This window comes from Mytilus edulis, chromosome 2 (genome assembly GCF_963676685.1).
Source record: "Mytilus edulis chromosome 2, xbMytEdul2.2, whole genome shotgun sequence".
In the NCBI taxonomy this organism is placed as follows: Eukaryota; Metazoa; Mollusca; class Bivalvia; order Mytilida; family Mytilidae; genus Mytilus; species Mytilus edulis.
Window position 1 is genome coordinate 78,751,745 of NC_092345.1, and position 18,796 is coordinate 78,770,540.

At 33.5% G+C, this 18,796-nt stretch overlaps 1 protein-coding gene across 1 annotated transcript; it reads left to right on the forward strand.

Moving 5' to 3' along the window:
- Positions 1-2,323: 2,323 nt before the first annotated feature.
- LOC139513032 (uncharacterized) lies at positions 2,324-18,796 on the forward strand. Its single transcript, XM_071301114.1, has 10 exons — positions 2,324-2,445; positions 7,803-7,983; positions 8,949-9,064; positions 10,105-10,224; positions 11,706-11,900; positions 12,474-12,589; positions 13,456-13,606; positions 14,816-14,878; positions 15,675-15,803; positions 16,272-18,796. The coding sequence occupies exons 1-10, from the start codon at positions 2,406-2,408 to the stop codon at positions 18,614-18,616; spliced, it is 3,456 nt and encodes a 1,151-aa protein (XP_071157215.1). The 5' UTR covers positions 2,324-2,405; the 3' UTR covers positions 18,617-18,796.

Below are 18,796 nucleotides of genomic sequence, written 5' to 3' on the forward strand. Positions count from 1 at the left end.
CAGCTTTCTTTAAATTTAATAGTTAAAGATGTTTTTACTTTTTTTAGAATATGGTTTTGTTTAAAGTTTGACTGGTTAACAAATAGATATTCTAAGTCTAGAAATTTAAATATATGTTTAATGCTTCCTATCCAAGATTCCTGGTTATGTTTGTCCATAGAATGAGATAGATTTATGGCTTCCCTTAGAATAATATTTGAAGGTTCAATATCTTTCATAAGATGGATCCAATATTTTACCATATTCATTATTACATAATACAGTGTAGGGAGTGAACCTTTCTCCTCTACATGCCGTATTTGATGTTTTTATATTAACTCCAAGTGAAAATTTACAAAGCTTACTATGAATTTTCTCTAGTACAAGATAATCAGTTTCTTTTGATATAAAGTTATCCAAATGTATTTGTTTCTTATGTGGTATATAACCCCAAATTTCAGATCCATACAACAAGATTGGTCGGATTGTATGGTTATAGATGTGTAATAAAGTACTAGGTTTTGGGCTTTCCACTGAAAAGGTCTTCCTTAATTTGAAATATGCTTTCATTCCTTTGTTATAAAGTTCTTTCTTTGCTATTTGGAAACTCCCAGATGATGAAAAATTTATACCTTAGTATGTGTAGTTCTGTACACATTCTAAAGTCTGGTTTCCTAATGATATTTTAATATTTTTAAGTCTTCCTGGTTTATGTTCTCAGTGGTATGAGGGTCTCATGCCGCACTTGCATATTCGAGTGTTTGTCTGACCAGAGAGATAAAGGCTGCATTCCGTACATTCTTGCTGCATTCTCGAACATTACGCCTATGGAATCCGACGGATTCGGATGCTTTTTTTGCAGTGACGTCAACATGATGTTTCCATTGTAGGTCCTCACTCAAATTTACTCCTAAATATTTGCTGGTTAGTACAGTTTCTTGAGTGTGGCTATGAAATTTATAGTATGTCTCTTTTTTGGATTAACTGTTGGTGCTAATGCGGATGACGGTGCATTTTTCTGGGTGTAATTTCATCTGCTATTTGGTTTCCCAGTCTTCTAGTGCTGAAAGGTCCTGTTGTAGTTTGGCTTTGTCCTGGGATTTCTTGATATGGTGGAATAGGAGGCAGTCGTCAGCGAATAGTTTGACAGTTGAATGTTGTACTGTTTCTGGTAAGTCGTTAATAAATACTTAGAAGAGTAAGGGTCCTAACACAGTCCCTTGTGGAACCACTGAAAGTACGTCTCCCAGTGTTGACTTACAGCCCTCAACTACCACTTGTTGTTTCCTGTTTTTCTAAGAAAGATTTTATCCATTTCACGTTTTCGTCTCTAATGCCATAGTTGTTCAGTTTGTTGAGTAATCTGCAGTGTGGGACTTTGTCAAAAGCCTATGCAAAGTCGACTAAGATTACGTCCACTTGATCTTTCCCTGATTTCAGTTGTTTGGCAATTCCTTCTATTGTTGAAATTAGTTGTGTCTCACAGGATCTACGAGTTCTGAATCCATGCTGACTGTTTGTCAAGATGTTATGTTTTTCCAAAAATGTAATGACTGAACTGTGGATTATATGCTTATCCTTCTAAAGACCTGCAGGTAATGCAATTGTCAGCAAAAGTGCTTTATTTGTGTTCTTTTTTGTCCACACCGTACCTAAATATGATTTTGAAATTATTCAGTCTACTCTTCCAATCTTTTCTTGAAAGATTTCCATCACTTTAATTTTCTACTGATTTTGAAACTCTGTAGTGGGAGAAAATGTATATATTTGAGTAATTTCACTTTGACATATAAAATATATGTATAGATGGGGAGCACTAGAACAATGACGACCGTGTAAAGCCAGTCAAGGTGTTAAAAACTCCAATATGCATCTTGATTTAACTTCAACGCACTCAAAAAGTAAATGATGTGTTCCAGAACATATTTTGTCATGTGAAAATAAATATCAAATCGGAAACTTGAATCTTGTGTCTGAATGGAATTTTTCAAAAAACAAGGATATTTTTTTTTATCTACACCACTCTCTTTTAGTCTCAATACAAGGGTTGTAAATTGGTATAACTGGCACTAGGTTATGTATTAGACAAGGTTTTATAAAGGACACAAAAACACAAATTTGAAATAAAAATAAAATAGATAACAGGCCACAAGTACGAAGAGGAACTTGCTAATATGAACTTAATATACGCGTACGTCCTTTGCATTCTTTTATTTAAGTGCAATCTAGATTAAGTTAATGTTATATCGATCGCCACATAAACCATTCAAATATATTCCATTCAGTAAAAAGAAAGCGATATGTACGCATGACCAACTCATTACAGATATTAGTCCGGTGTTAAATTTCATGAAGAATTATTATAATTAAAAAAAGCAGTTGTCTATAACAAAATAATTCGGTAGTTTTTAGTGTTATGAAGCAGAATGAGATTTATAAACTGTGTGGTGCTCTTAAATTCTTTGGGTAAAGTATTTTATTTGCAATTAACTCAATGTTCAAATACTATAAGAGATTTACATTAATAGATAAATAAACAACTTTTAATAATATATTTCAATGTTGTTGGTTTTTTTTTTTTTCAAATTTCATCAAAAATAGAAATGAAAATATTACATAAGAAATGAGAGTTTAAAACGTTTAAGTTTATTCATCTTTGCCATAAAAATATGAAAATTTTGAAAGCCATAGTTTTAAAAACACATAAACGTATATATATATATATATATATATATATATATATATATATAATATATATATATATATATATATATATATGTAGAGCCCAGGTGGTCGTGTGGTCTAGCGGGACGGCTGCAGTGCAGGCGATTTGGTGTCACGATATCACAGTAGCATGGGTTCGAATCCCGGCGAGGGAAGAACCAAAAATTTGCGAAAGCAAATTTACAGATCTAACATTGTTGGGTTGATGTTTAGACGAGTTATATATATATATTTAGACGAGTTATATTATATGTTATTCAGGTCTCAGACAGGGTATATACTGTGACATTCCCGGCTTAGAGTTTATATCCCCTGAGCCGAAGGCGAAGGGGATATAAGCCCTAAGCCGGGAATGTCACAGTATATACCCTTTCTGTGACCTGAATTACACATATATTACGGATTACCCTGACTTAATGTTATTTTCCAGTGCAGGTATTTGATGACAACACATATATATTGAAAAACCAACTTGATATGTTCGGCATACGCGAAGGATTTTCTAATTTGCTGAGAACATAATTTTATCGTGTGTGTATAATTTATAATAACACTTTTAACATTAAATTAAAGTATTAACAGTGTAAATTGCGTGATTTTGTATCAGAAATGTATTATTGACTGAAGCACGTCATTATTTTCCCTCTGTGAGCCTCTGACAGTCTGATAGCTTATGACTACGTCACATAGTAACCGGTGATATGATGACGTTTTTGAGGTTCCAATTGGGGATAAAAACGTCGTATATACCCTGGCAGTTTCCTGAATATATACTGACATCTCTGTGTTGTTATCCAATCACAAACCTCAACACATTTGTAATCCGTAATATATATATATATAACTCGTCTAAACATCAACCCAACAATGTTAGATCTGTAAATTTGCTTTCGCAAATTTTTGGTTCTTCCCTCGCCGGGATTCGAACCCATGCTACTGTGATATCGTGACACCAAATCGCCTGCACTGCAGCCGTCCCGCTAGACCACACGACCACCTGGGCTCTCAAACTAGAGGCTCTAAAGAGCCTGTGTCGCTCACCTTGGTCTATGTGCATATTAAACAAAGGACACAAATGGATTCATGACAAAATTGTATTTTGGTGATGGTGATGTGTTTGAAGTTCTTACTTTACTGAACGATTTTGCTTCTTACAATTATATCTATCATGAACTTTGCCCATTAGTAACAGAGAACTATATTTGGTAAAAATTTACATAAATTTACCAAATTAATGAAAATTGTTAAAAATTGACTATAAAGGGCAATAACTCCTTAAGGGGTCAATTGACCATTTAGGTCATGTTGACTTATTTGTAGATCTAACTTTGCTGAACATTATTGCTGTTTACAGTTTATCGCTATCTATAATAGTATTCAAGATAACCAAAAACGGCAAAATTTCTTTAAAAATTACCAATTGGAGGGCAGCAACCCAACAACCAGTTGTCCAATTCATCTGAAAAATTCAGGGCAGATAGATATTGACTTGATTAACAATTTAACTTCTTGTCAGATTTGCTCTAGATGCTTTGGTTTCATAGTTATAAGCAAAAAACTGCATTTTACCCCTATGTTCTATTTTTAGCCGTGGCGGCCATCTTGGTTGAATGGCCAGGTCATCGGACACATTTTTCAAACTAGATACCTCAAAGATGATTGTGGCCTAGTAGTTTCAGTGGAGATTTTGTAAAAGATTACTTAGATTTATGAAAAATGGTTAAAGATTGACTATAAAGGGCAATAACTCCTAAACGGGTCAACTGACCATTTTGGTCATGTTGACTTATTTGTAGATCTTACTTTGCTGAACATTATTGCTGTTTACAATTTATCTCTATCTATAATAATATTCAAGATAATAACCAAAAACAGCAAAATTTCCTCAAAATTACCAATTCAGGGGCAGCAACCCAACAACCGATTGACCGATTCATCTGAAAATTTCAGGGCAGATAGTTCTTGACCTGATAAACATTTTTATCCCATGTCAGATTTCCTCAAAATGCTTTGGTTTTTGAGTTATAAGCCAAAAACTGCATTTTACCCCTATGTTCTATTTTTAGCGGTGGCGGCCATCTTGGTTGGTTGACCAGGTCACGCCACACATTTTTTAAACTAGATACCCCAAAGATGATTGTGGCCAAGTTTGGATTAATTTGGCCAAGTCGTTTCAGAGGAGAAGATTTTTGTAAAAGATTACTTTAATTTACGAAAAATGGTTAAAAATTGACTATAAAGGGCAATAACTCCTAAACGGGTCAACTGACCATTTTAGTCATGTTGACTTATTTGTAGATCTTACTTTGCTGAACATTATTGCTGTTTACAATTTATCTCTATCTATAATAATATTCAAGATAATAACCAAAAACAGCAAAATTTCCTCAAAATTACCAATTCAGGGGCAGCAACCCAACAACCGATTGACCGATTCATCTGAAAATTTCAGGGCAGATAGTTCTTGACCTGATAAACATTTTTATCCCATGTCAGATTTCCTCAAAATGCTTTGGTTTTTGAGTTATAAGCCAAAAACTGCATTTTACCCCTATGTTCTATTTTTAGCGGTGGCGGCCATCTTGGTTGGTTGACCAGGTCACGCCACACATTTTTTAAACTAGATACCCCAAAGATGATTGTGGCCAAGTTTGGATTAATTTGGCCAAGTCGTTTCAGAGGAGAAGATTTTTGTAAAAGATTACTTTAATTTACGAAAAATGGTTAAAAATTGACTATAAAGGGCAATAACTCCTAAACGGGTCAACTGACCATTTTAGTCATGTTGACTTATTTGTAGATCTTACTTTGCTGAACATTATTGCTGTTTACAGTTTATCTCTATCTATAATAATATTCAAGATAATAACCAAAAACAGCAAAATTTCCTCAAAATTACCAATTCAGGGGCAGCAACCCAACAACCGATTGACCGATTCATCTGAAAATTTTAGGGCAGATAGATCTTGACCTGATAAACATTTTTATCCCATGTCAGATTTCCTCAAAATGCTTTGGTTTTTGAGTTATAAGCCAAAAACTGCATTTTACCCCTTTGTTCTATTTTTAGCCGTGGCGGCCATCTTGGTTGGTTGACCAGGTCACGCCACACATTTTTTAAATTAGATACCCAAAAGATGATTGTGGCCAAGTTTGGATTAATTTGGCCAAGTAGTTTCAGAGGAGAAGATTTTTGTAAAAGATTACTTTAATTAACGAAAAATGGTTAAAAATTGACTATAAAGGGCAATAACTCCTAAACGGGTCAACTGACCATTTTGGTCATGTTGACTTATTTGTAGATCTTACTTTGCTGAACATTATTGCTGTTTACAGTTTATCTCTAACTATAATAATATTCAAGATAATAACCAAAAACAGCAAAATTTCTTCAAAATTACCAATTCAGGGGCAGCAACCCAACAACTGATTGACCGATTCATCTGAAAATTTCAGGGCAGATAGATCTTGACCTGATAAACATTTTTACCCCATGTCAGATTTGCTCTAAATGCTTTGGTTTTTGAGTTATAAGCCAAAAACTGCATTTTACCCCTATGTTCTATTTTTAGCCGTGGCGGCCATCTTGGTTGGTTGACCGGGTCACGCCACACATTTTTTAAACTAGATACCCCAATGATGATTGTGGCCAAGTTTGGTTTGATTTGGCCCAGTAGTTTCAGAGGAGAAGATTTTTGTAAAAGTTAACGACGACGGACGCAGGACGACGACGGACGCAGGACGACGGACGCCGGACGCAAAGTGATGGGAAAAGCTCACTTGGCCCTTCGGGCCAGGTGAGCTAAAAAAGAGCTTTCGCTGGCCGTGTGTTACCTTTCCTCGTCAGTTTTAATCTAGCGGCGTACTACAGTACATGATATATAAGGCATGAAGATGTTATTGTTACAGATCAGCTAAATTATCTATAGTAAAGGATCCTACAAATTAATGTAATATACAGTCACAGAAAATAATTATATTTATAAGTACGTCTGAGTCAGTGACAACTCTACAACAGATGTATCCATCGGATCGCCATCAATGATGGTGATACATGGCTGTGTACATATTGTATATACAACTCGTCTAAACATCAACCCAACAATGTTAGATCTGTAAATTTGCTTTCGCAAATTTTTGGTTCTTCCCTCGCCGGGATTCGAACCCATGCTACTGTGATATCGTGACACCAAATCGCCTGCACTGCAGCCGTCCCGCTAGACCACACGACCACCTGGGCTCTCAAAAAAAGAGCTTTCGCTGGCCGTGTGTTACCTTTCCACGTCAGTTTTAATCTAGCGGCGTACTGCAGTACATGATATATAAGGCATGAAGATGTTATTGTTACAGATCAGCTAAATTATCTATAGTAAAGGATCCTACAAATGAATGTAAGATACAGTCACAGAAAATAATTATATTTATAAGTACGTCTGAGTCAGTGACAACCCTACAACAGATGTATCCATCGGATCGCCATCAATGATGGTGATACATGGCTGTGTACATAATGTATATACAACTCGTCTAAACATCAACCCAACAATGTTAGATCTGTAAATTTGCTTTCGCAAATTTTTGGTTCTTCCCTCGCCGGGATTCGAACCGAGCCCAGGTGGTCGTGTGGTCTAGCGGGACGGCTGCAGTGCAGGCGATTTGGTGTCACGATATCACAGTAGCATGGGTTCGAATCCCGGCGAGGGAAGAACCAAAAATATGCGAAAGCAAATTTACAGATCTAACATTGTTGGGTTGATGTTAGACGAGTTGTATATACATTATGTACACAGCCATGTATCACCATCATTGATGGCGATCCGATGGATACATCTGTTGTAGAGTTGTCACTGACTCAGACGTACTTATATAAATATGACAAATACAGCTTAAATCGGCAGTTTGAGTGAGTAAGAAAAATGGTCTCCACACAAAAAAAAAAAGAAAACAATTATAATTTAAACCAAACTTGCAAAAGAATATTCAGAAATAGGAAAGCATGGCTGTTGCGTGTTTAACCGAAAAAGCAATTAGCATTGAATTTTATGTGTTTCCGAATATATCAAAAATAGTTCTATACACTTTACCTTTGTTTTCCCTAGTTTCTGTATCGCCTTGTACCTTTCCATCGTATATGACTGGAACCTGGTCTGATAGCAAGTTTTATGATGTACAGTTCAGTGGAGGGACACACATGTACCTTTCAGGTTACACCATCAGTCGAAAAGGAAGCACTTCAAATCTTACCTGTTATATGACAGAGGATAATAAATATGTTGTCAGGTAATATGAATATGAATACAAACGAATGTACGTCATTAAGACAGCATTTCCAATACAAAACTGAAACCAATAGACATCTTCAGCGTAAATTCAGTCTTTAATTAGTATGGCGTTCATTATCACTGAACTAGTATATATTTTTTTAGTGTCCAGTTGAAGGACGCCTCCGGGTGCGGGAATTTCTCGCTACATTGAAGACCTGTTGGTGACCTTCTGCTGTTGTTATTTTCTATGGTCGGGTTGTTGTCTCTTTGGCACATTCCCCATTTCCATTCTCAATTTTATTTGACTATCACAATAGACAGGTGTTTTCTCAGAAGTCATAATTTGTTATATTTCAAAGACTAGAAATGGAGAATAATATGAACACAAAACATACCCTTAAAACTGAATTACACACATGAAACGAAATTCCACATAAGATTTGAATATTTAACTGAACGTTCCCTTATATGTATTCAATATTTACATTGAAATTATATAATAACAATCACAATATGAAATGTAAACATACAATAAGAAGGTATTGAGACGATGGGCAGGAAATAAGGACTTACATTCGAAAAATAAGTTAACAAGGAACCCTTCAATAGGCCACCTACAAATCGATCAAAGAGATACAGTAAGGGTTTTCTAGCAAATAGAGCCCCATTCCTACCAGACATGGTTCCATATTTTGACATTCAACACGGTCAAACAGGAACCTCTTTCCCCAACAATAGCAACAATCTTGCAGGGAAAGGCCATATGTTAATACACATCTTGATTTGATTTTGCTTTTTGTTTATCTTGGGTTGGAGTTTGTTTTTGTTTGTTTTCGGGGTGGTGATTCTTACCCGACTATACTGATTAATCAGTGTTGCGTTCCTATTTCAAACTGAAGGTGTTGCATTATTTTGAATGCACATTATCATAATATTTGATACATACTGTATTTTGATAGTCAGAGTACTAATTGTTTTCAGAACAACAGAGAGCATCACAGCCGATATAAGTGGTGTATCAGGACAGTATTATTACTATTTATGTATGGAAGTCACACAGATTACTGATTATTCTTTTTATTATTATCTTCAGTCTGGTAAGTAAAAGCTACACATTTAGAAATAATGTGGAACCATTATTTACATAATAAAACAAAACATAATAGTCCGATATTTGTTCGGAGTATTGTTGAATTATACTTATAATACATAAAAACGGTTTCTTGGCAGTAACATGTATATTTAGATGACCTTATAATTACAGTACTATGAAGTAAAGGAAATACATGATACATGAACCCTAAAAACACAACAAAATCGAGAAAATACATCTAGTGCCAGAATCCAAGTTACTTTACCATATGCCATCGATGACCTTCGGTGGTACTCTGCTCTCTGGTCGTGTTGATGTCTCAGGGACATATTCACCATTTTCATTCTCAATTCAAGAATCTGAGGTCTGACTTCAACATTGAATTCCTTAAAAAAAGAAAATAGAAAAGAAACGTTTGAAGGTACAATCAAAGTCAATTGAATGCAAGGAATATGTCCCTGTCTTTCAATATTGATTCGAACAGGAAGGTTTCAAAGAACAGTGAATTGATAATAATTATCGAAGAACATGAGTTTTGAAGAAAATGACGACAGGAAACGTGTCTAATTATAATTTTAAACAAAATAAACAGAAGAGATTTAACAAATAATAAATGCATGTTAGCCTATCTTTCCGGGGTATGAAGATAGTAGAAGAATACATCTTGTTATATTTTGTCATTTGATAAAAGAATCTAGCATATAGTAAATTCATTAAACAAATGGTGGGCTAAATATACAATAAACTCATCATAGATACCAGGACTAAATTTTATATATACGCCAGACGCGCGTTTTGTCTACAAAAGACCCATCAGTGACGCTCGAATCCAAAAATAAAGTTAAAAAGGCCAATAAAAGTACGAAGTTGAAGAGCATTGAGGACCAAAATTCCTAAAAGTTTTCTCAAATCCAGCTAAGGTAATCTATGCCTGAGATATAAAAGCCTTGGTATTTCAAAAATTCTAAATTTTGTAAACAGTTAATTCATAAATATAACCATATCAATGATAATTCATGTCAGCACAAAAAACACTTTTTTCAGACGAGGACACGAACAACGAGAGAACAATAGCTGTTATTGCTGACACTTCTGATAAACGTATTTCTGCGTTTTGTCAGACGCCTATTAGTCTACAGCAGTTTCATATTATGGTAAAAAATGGTAAGAATATATAAGAAATATTGCCATTGCTTGAAGGGATACCAGTAAATTCAAAACAGAAGACATCGAGGCCAGCAACATGTGCCTATAGTCTGAGATATCCTTTTAAAATCAAATCAAAATAAACAATGTTCAAATAATTTGCATAAATACAGGAATGGTATTCAACAGACAACAATATGACTGGAAACAGTAGCATACTCTTGCCCTACATGCGTTAATCGTCCACCGTCTGAAAGGTCACATTTTCAGTGTTTACAAATGGAAACACCAGAAACATAACAAACCGTTAAATGCCAAATTAACATAGTTATGCAGACATATCAGATGTGAGCAACACTGTTACATGAGCCAAATCGCGAAATTTGTAAATGATAATTTCACAGGCGCTTGGGGAATTGACCTCTTTTTCTATATTTTGTTTTGTTTTGTTTTTCTAAAAGAGGATGGAAACAATGAATTTTTCAAAGAGAATACAAACAGCCCGACTAAAGTGCAGAAAAAAGCCCGAGTCAACCAATGGGTCTTCAACGCAGCAAATGCAATCCCGCACCCGGATGCGGCTTCAGCTGGCCCCTAAACAATAAGGTATTCTCGTTCAGCGAAATGGACGCACATTTAAACACCGAAGCATACAAATAACCCAAAATTTAAGAAAAACAACACACACACACACACACACACACACACACGGCTAGATATTCCACAATTGGGACATGTACAAAGTATGCGGCCGAGTTAAAAAAATGTTTGAACTATTTAAGCCTCCCTTGTCCATAAACACACACAATACACCTCTGGCCAATAAAAAGCACACATAGAAATGCAGAGTTTAAGTAAGTCCGATTTCGATTTTTAAAAATAAACAGAAGAAACTTTAAGCCTCAGACTTTAATAAAACTGATTGAAAGATTATGCCTTCATCATATAAAAACCAATCACAATCCTCCCGTTAGTGCGTTATCATCATGCCACCATAAATTATACGAGACAAACATAACTCATTTCATGCCAACAACTTGTATAAAACAAAGATTTTTAATGTCCGATACAGACTTTAGGTGATTTCACAAATATATTGTATATCATCAATTGCATGATTTTTAAAATCATCAAGAATATAGAACACAATTTGTGTAAGTTATTGTTATCATTCACCAAATGTAAGGATAAATTTGTTCATTAGGCAAATAGAGTTGTCTCCCATATACAATTTTAGCATTATTTTTTTTTTGAAATTTCGTATGGATAAGAAGTCATTGTTGCTAAGCTTTACTAAATGTGATTGTAGATTATGATTTTTTGTTTAAAACTATATATATTCTATTGACATTGTTGGAAATAAAAAAATCTTCACAGACTAAGTGATACCGAGAAAGTATAAGAAGAAACAAACGTCTGATACAAATGGCTTTATAAAGTATTGTATGGTTAAATTTTGTTTAGAAAAGGTAAAACGTGAAAGATTTTTTCGTTTTTAGGCCACGAACTTGAAGCTTTACAGACTTGTTCATCACCGATGCTCGGGGCGTTTCAGTTTGAACTCTCCTCTACAGATTTCTGTACTAGTGAAACTAATTCTGGAAATTGGGCATATGACAGTGGTGATGAAACATTTTCATCTTTAAATATAACTTATAGTACTACAAGTTGTACTGTTAAAGTCGGACATTCCGGTATGATATTTTATAATAATAATTTGACTTGCGTTTTAATTAAACAATGAGAAAGTAAACTGTTTGACAGCCGATGATTTTAAAATAAATATGTTCGCTAAGCGTCAAGTGAAGAACAAATTTACAATTTGTAACAAAATGAAATAAAAACAACGTCTGAAAAGTGTGTGAATCACTTTTGAGAATCGGAATATGTAGACTCCCACTGCCACTTGGAAATGAAGATAGGTAGAAATAGCGCGACATTTGTCTTTCCCTTTCAGTATGAGTCTCATTGTACGAACTCCCCATAATTGTGGTAATGCTTTTCTATTAAGAAATGTAAAGTTTCATGTAAGATTTTTTCAAGCTGAGAGTGAAAAATGTTAAGTTAGAACATCGAAATGTCCACTCGCAACAGCGAAGTGTCAAGTTGGAAGTAAGAAATTTTAAGTTGGTATTTAGTAAGAACAAATTAGAAGTGAAAAATAAAAGAGAAATGGATGTCAAATTTAAAATTAGAAATTTCTACAACATAATGTTACTATCGATTACTAGTTATACATTCATGTTGTTAATTTTTGTATTTTATAGAGAACAACAATGTTGGATGTTTACTTTGTATACAGACAGATGATACCTACATAACTAGCATCATAAATCTTGATTCTAATATTGACGATCAAATATACTACAAGTTTACATGTATGGTAAGAACAAAACTCTATAAGTCTTATCAAATACTGATTATATTATTTTGTCGTTTTTGTGATACTTGGCGATGATTGTATTCTTTGTGTGTATATGCTGGAAAATACAATTTTACCCGCATGATAAGGTTACCAATCACGTTTTAGAAATGAATGTTGCAATTCGAATGTTTTATTAACTGGATTCTAATTTTGCAAACCAGATGCGCGTTTTAGGTTACAAATGACTCACCAATGACGCACAAATAAAGAAAATGTAAAAAAGCCAAACAAAGTAAAAAGTTAAAAAGGACCTAACATTCCGCGAGGTTTTTGAAAATACAGGTAATGTAATCTATATCAGGGGTAGAACACCCCTATCTAGCCAAACTGTTTACATCAATTATAAAAACAAAGTGATATCTAAGTACAAGGAACAGTATAAAAGGATATGCTTACATTGATTTCCATGATTTTAAGCTACTATCACTGGGTCGATGACACTGCTGGTTGAAATTTTATTCCCCTAGGGTATCGCCAACCAAGAAGTTAGCACTTATCATTTATATGGTCATAATTATAAATTAACTATTTACAAAACTTAAAATTTTTGAAATACTTAGGCTTTTCTAACACAGGAATTATGAATTTCCTTAGCTGTATTTGGAAAAACTGTAAGAATTTTTTGGTCCTCAATGCTTTTCAACTTCGTACTTTTATTGGCCTTTTTAACTTTATTTTTTATTCGAGCGTCACTGATGAGTCTTTTGAATACGAAACGCGCGTCTGGCGCAAATACAAAATTTCAATCCTGGTATCTATGATGAGTTTATCTATCATAATGATTAGTCCTTAAGATGGTTTTCACTGATTTGTTTACATTGCAGATTACAAGGACTGATGGTGATAATGTTACTATTTCTCAACGTGCACGGGTGTGTCATAAAGAACAAACAGCAGATAAGATGCCAGATACAACTAAATTATATCCTAAAGCTTTCGATGTCATAGGTGCTGTACTGTATCTCGTTCCTAACGGTTAGCTTATTATGATGTATTTCATATTTATGACAATTTAAAACTAAAACTAAATTTTGTGCGTCTTGCGTACTGAATTAAAGGCATGTTCAATTAACTTTATAATGATCGCAGACGACATCTATCAAAAATAAACAAAATGATAAGAATATAACTATATAGATTTTGGATTGGCTTTATAGAAAACAAAATATTAAAAAAAGGAATAAAAGGGAAAAGAGCATAAAATAAGAAATAGAGACAAATTAGCAAAAGATATAGATTAGAGAAACAAAGAACATAGAATAAAGGGCAAAATATAAATAAAAGAGAACATTAGCGCATTCCTACTTCACTAGTGGTACCCGCCATATTCTTCCTACATGTTAACATCTTGGTGATTTCACAATCGTATAAGAGTGTTATTAAGATGATGCAATTGTTGCTGGAACAATTGGAACATATTTGTAGTTATCTGTGACACAGATAGTCCATCAATATCAACCAAATTATGATACGTTCGTAAATCTTTCGAATAAAGGAGTAGGTTCAGTGAGACCCCTTTTTGGCCACAAAATATAGCAGTTTTACAAAATTATTAAAATGTAAACTTTTAGTTATTTATTGGAAAGAAGAATGCTTCTGCTACATAAATATTGGCTGTTTTTTTCACAATACAATGCACATATATCGGGTACTAGCATCATTAAGCCATGCTAAATTACTGAAATTTTCACAATTCTAGCATTTTAGATAAATTTTAGACGGTTTCCGTCTTAAATGAAAGTGGCTGCATTTGTGTTCATTCTAAATATTGAAATGTAAGTTGTATTTGATGATAGTACATAACATTTATAAAGATTGAGTATTAACAAGGATGCGGCCACTTTCATTTTTGACAAAAATCATCTGAAAAGTGACAATTTTTGGCATATTTGATAGATTTTTCATATTTAAGCTTGCATCTGAGCGTTTTTAATGAGTAAATCAGTTAAGTGTTTAAAAAGTGTCCCATATCTTTCGTCAGATGAACCTGAAATTTGAGGCCAAAATCGGCCCTTACTCTTTTCTTCATATTTTCATTATATTAAAACAATCTGTGTAATGAAAGCTTCCAATTAAGCAGCAATCTGCTATCAAGAATATCTAAAATCTAACATCTAAAATTCAGAAATATACACAAATAACTTTGTATTTATAAATCTCATGTTTCATACTTTATTTAACTAGGTAATGCTATTACAAAAGAAGCCAACTGTTTTCCAAAACCAGAAAGCACAAGTTCTAGTCCTGGTAAGACTACCTTTTACAAACAGATAAGATACAACTTTCTTAAAGATATGTATGCTGGTTTTCTTTATCCAGATAAACCATATCCTACGAAAAGGATACAAGTATACAAGTAAAATCTCCATGAACTTAATTCACACAAAAATAAAAAGGTCTACACCAACACGATAGGAGACTCTTTACATTTTCTTGTGAAAAAAATGTTTTAATAGCATTTTTGTGTTACATAGTTGCAACTGACATTTGAATTTAGTGCTGCGCCTTTATTTTTAACGAACGAACATCTTGGGTTTGGTACCGGATACCTTTGCAATGACTATTTTTGTAGTATATGAGCTTAATATTTCGTTATTCATTATAAGATAAACAATAAGAGAATCACACTTTTAAAACACATAAATCAAACAGTAATAGCAATAAGATGTTTTATGTTTATGTTATTCGGATGGACAATTAGGACCTATTATGAGAGGTTTTAAAAATCTTTCTCTTAATTCTTTGATAAAAAGATGATATGGAAGAAAAACCAAATAAAGTTTTAAAAGTTTTGTTTTTGTATGTATTTAGCACACTCATTCATATTTACCTTCAGACGAACTGTTATTTAACGCAGCTTATCATTCTAGACATCTTCCCTATACACTTTATATGTTACACCTTAGTGTAGTTTTAAGAATAAATAATGTTTGGTTACTCATGAAGGTATTTCATTTGTAACAATGTACATTATTCGTTATTTAACTAAAAGGCAACAATCATGAATCTGTGTTAAATAAATGCACATTATTTTCTAAACCAGAATCGTCAAGTAATACAGTGGTGATAGCTATTGTGGTGGTAGTGATCCTGTTATTAGTTATTGTTGGTATTGTTGCATTTATATATTGGTGGAAGAAAATTAAAGGCAGAGTACGCGTGAAAAATCAAGGTAAACATGTAAAAGCTTACTATGTGGTATGTGTTTTGCTCATGATTGAAGTCTGTGCGGTGATCTTTACTCTTTTGATCTCGGATGAAAAGTTGTTTCGGTGGCAATTATACCACATCTTCTTATTTTTATATAAATCATTCGAAATTTTTAAAGTCTTTTAAAATATCTTTACATGTATGTTATCATTATTTTTAATGATCAGATTATAGAGAAATTAAATCCTAACTTAATGCAAACATAATATTTAAATGATGTTTTACACTTTGGTTATCTGAATATATACCATTTCAATTTTGGTAGGATGACTATTTAGTAGAATCTTATGAAAAGTAATGATTATTTGAGCATTACCTAGGAGGGCAATGTAAAATTTGTCCCAATTCTGACATCAATTTTTTACTCGTTAAAAAATCCAGAGATTTAATACAAAAAATTATAATATAGCTATATTTTGTAATTTTACAGCACTACCACGTAAAAGACGTTTTGTGTTTGACATACGGACAGCTCTAACTGTTGGTATGGGTAGTTCACGAAAACGAGAAAAGTCCTTTGTTCAGCAGAATGGAAGGGATATATTAATTGTCCACAAAAGTGTTGAAGACAAATTGATGACTGGTGAAACTGAAATGTATAATTCCGAAAAGAGTCCTGTGTCTGCAAGTCGTGGCAGTCACTGTGACGAGAAAAACCATGGCAGTAATGGTACTTTGCTTTCTACAATAGAGAAAGGTTCATCTTTATTACAAGGAAGCGAAAAAGAGAGAAGCGATAATTCCGAAATTACTAGCATATCTGTTGTTCAAATATCTGAAAACTCATCACCCGAGCTGATAGAAAATATGAAGAGTTCTAACGAAAATAACTTGCAAACTACGATGGTAGAGCCAATTATATCTCTTGCACAACAAAAAGACACAGAAGAAGGAGGCAAAAATTCCCAAAATACTAATACATCTGAAGTGAAGACATCTGAAAACATATCACCAACACCTGAACTTCAAAGATTATCTACACAAGATCAAATAAAAAATGTGAACAGTTCCATCGACAAAGACGATACTTTGCCTACTACGATGGTAGAACAAATTTTACCGTTTTCACAAGAACACGATAACAAAGGAAGCGAAAATTTCAAAAATATAAGCACAACTGTAGAAAAGACATCTGAAAAGACATTACCAGCACCTGAACTTCAAAGATTACCAACACAAGATCAAATGATAAATGCAAAAAGTTCTAACGAAAATAACGATACTTTGCCTACTACAGTGGTAGAGCCGATTTTACATTTTTCACAACAAGAACACGATGAAAAGGGAAGCGACAATTTTAAAAATGCTAGCGAATCTGTAGAAATGACATTTGAAAACATATCACCAACGCCAGAACTAAACAAATTACCAACACAAAATCAAAAAGGAAATGTGAAAAATTCAAACGACAATTCTGATACTTTGCATACTACAGTGGTAGAACCGATTATATATTTTTCACAACAAGGACACGATGACAGGGGAAGCGAAAAGTCTAAAAATATCAGCATATCTGAAGAAATGACATTTGAAAACATATCACCAATACCTGAACTTAAAAAATTACCAACACAAAATCAAAAAGAAAATGTGAAAAGTTCCAACGACTATAGCGATACTTTGCCTACTACAGTGGTAGAACAAACTGTGCCTTTTTCACAACAAGGAGGCGAAAAAGGAAACAATATTTCAGAAAACAATACAACATCTGTAGTTGAGACATTTGAAAACACATTGACATCACCTGGACTTCAAGGAATACGAACACCAGATCAAATACAAAACACGAAACATTCCAACGAACATAGTAATAATTTGCATACTACAATGGTAGAGCAACTTGTACCATTTACAAAGCAAAGAAATAAAGAGGGTGACGACAATTTCCAAAATATAATAGAAATATCATCAAAAGATCTGACGTTTGAAAACACATTACAAGCACCTACGCACGACCAAATAAAACCTGTGAAAAGTTCTGATGGTACCATAAATATACCTTTTTGTAAATCTATAGATGCTGAAAACAATCAATCCAAAAATATAGTTGAAGAAGTTGTAACGAAAAGATATACAGAGTTAATGACAAATGAACCACAAAATCCATTTGTTACTGAAAAGTTGAATCCTCGAGATTCGAATAATGGCAATGAAAGATTACGGGATATTGAAAATAATGGTATGCAATTTGATCAACGGTTAACAAACAGTGCAGAAAAAGCTAACATAGAAGTATATGTGAAAGAAACTTCTATCAATAAAAAACAACCTCAACATATTGACTCTAAAACTATAGATATGAATAGGGATTATTCTGATTCAAACGATTGCGGCGGGATTGCATCGTCAAACCAGCCAACTTTAACATTGGTAAAGGATACAAATAACCATAAAAACGATGATTTTACAACAATTCACCAAAATGTAAGTAAAATACCTAAAGAACTTTCGCAGCAGCCTACAGTAGATTCTAATTCTGACCAGACAGCCACTGCGTATGGAAACGATGTAAAAGACAGAAGAAACCAAAAAGCTGAATCGAACGGTGTTCTGTCATTTCGGACAGAAACAATGAGAAAAACTGGAGATTACATATGGAATATCGAAACAAAACCACATTTTATCAAGTCAACTATCTCTTTGGACCAAACACAAGAAGTGAAAAAATCTTCAATAGCAAATCAATCATTACAAAATCAAAAGAAGAAAAAAATAAGAAAAGAATTATTGAAGAAGAAATCCCCATACAATTCAATTACTTTCGTTCGAAAATAAGACATTGCTTCTTATAATTTATCAAATTAAGGAGTGTAATAGAACCGAGACTTACTTACATTGCGCGTTCATCAAATGGTTTTTGTATTAAATTGGTTTTGTGAGTTTTTGTATTAATTTTGTTCTTAAGAATACATTGTAGTTTTATTGTACACAATAAAGTTTAATGTATTAAGGAGA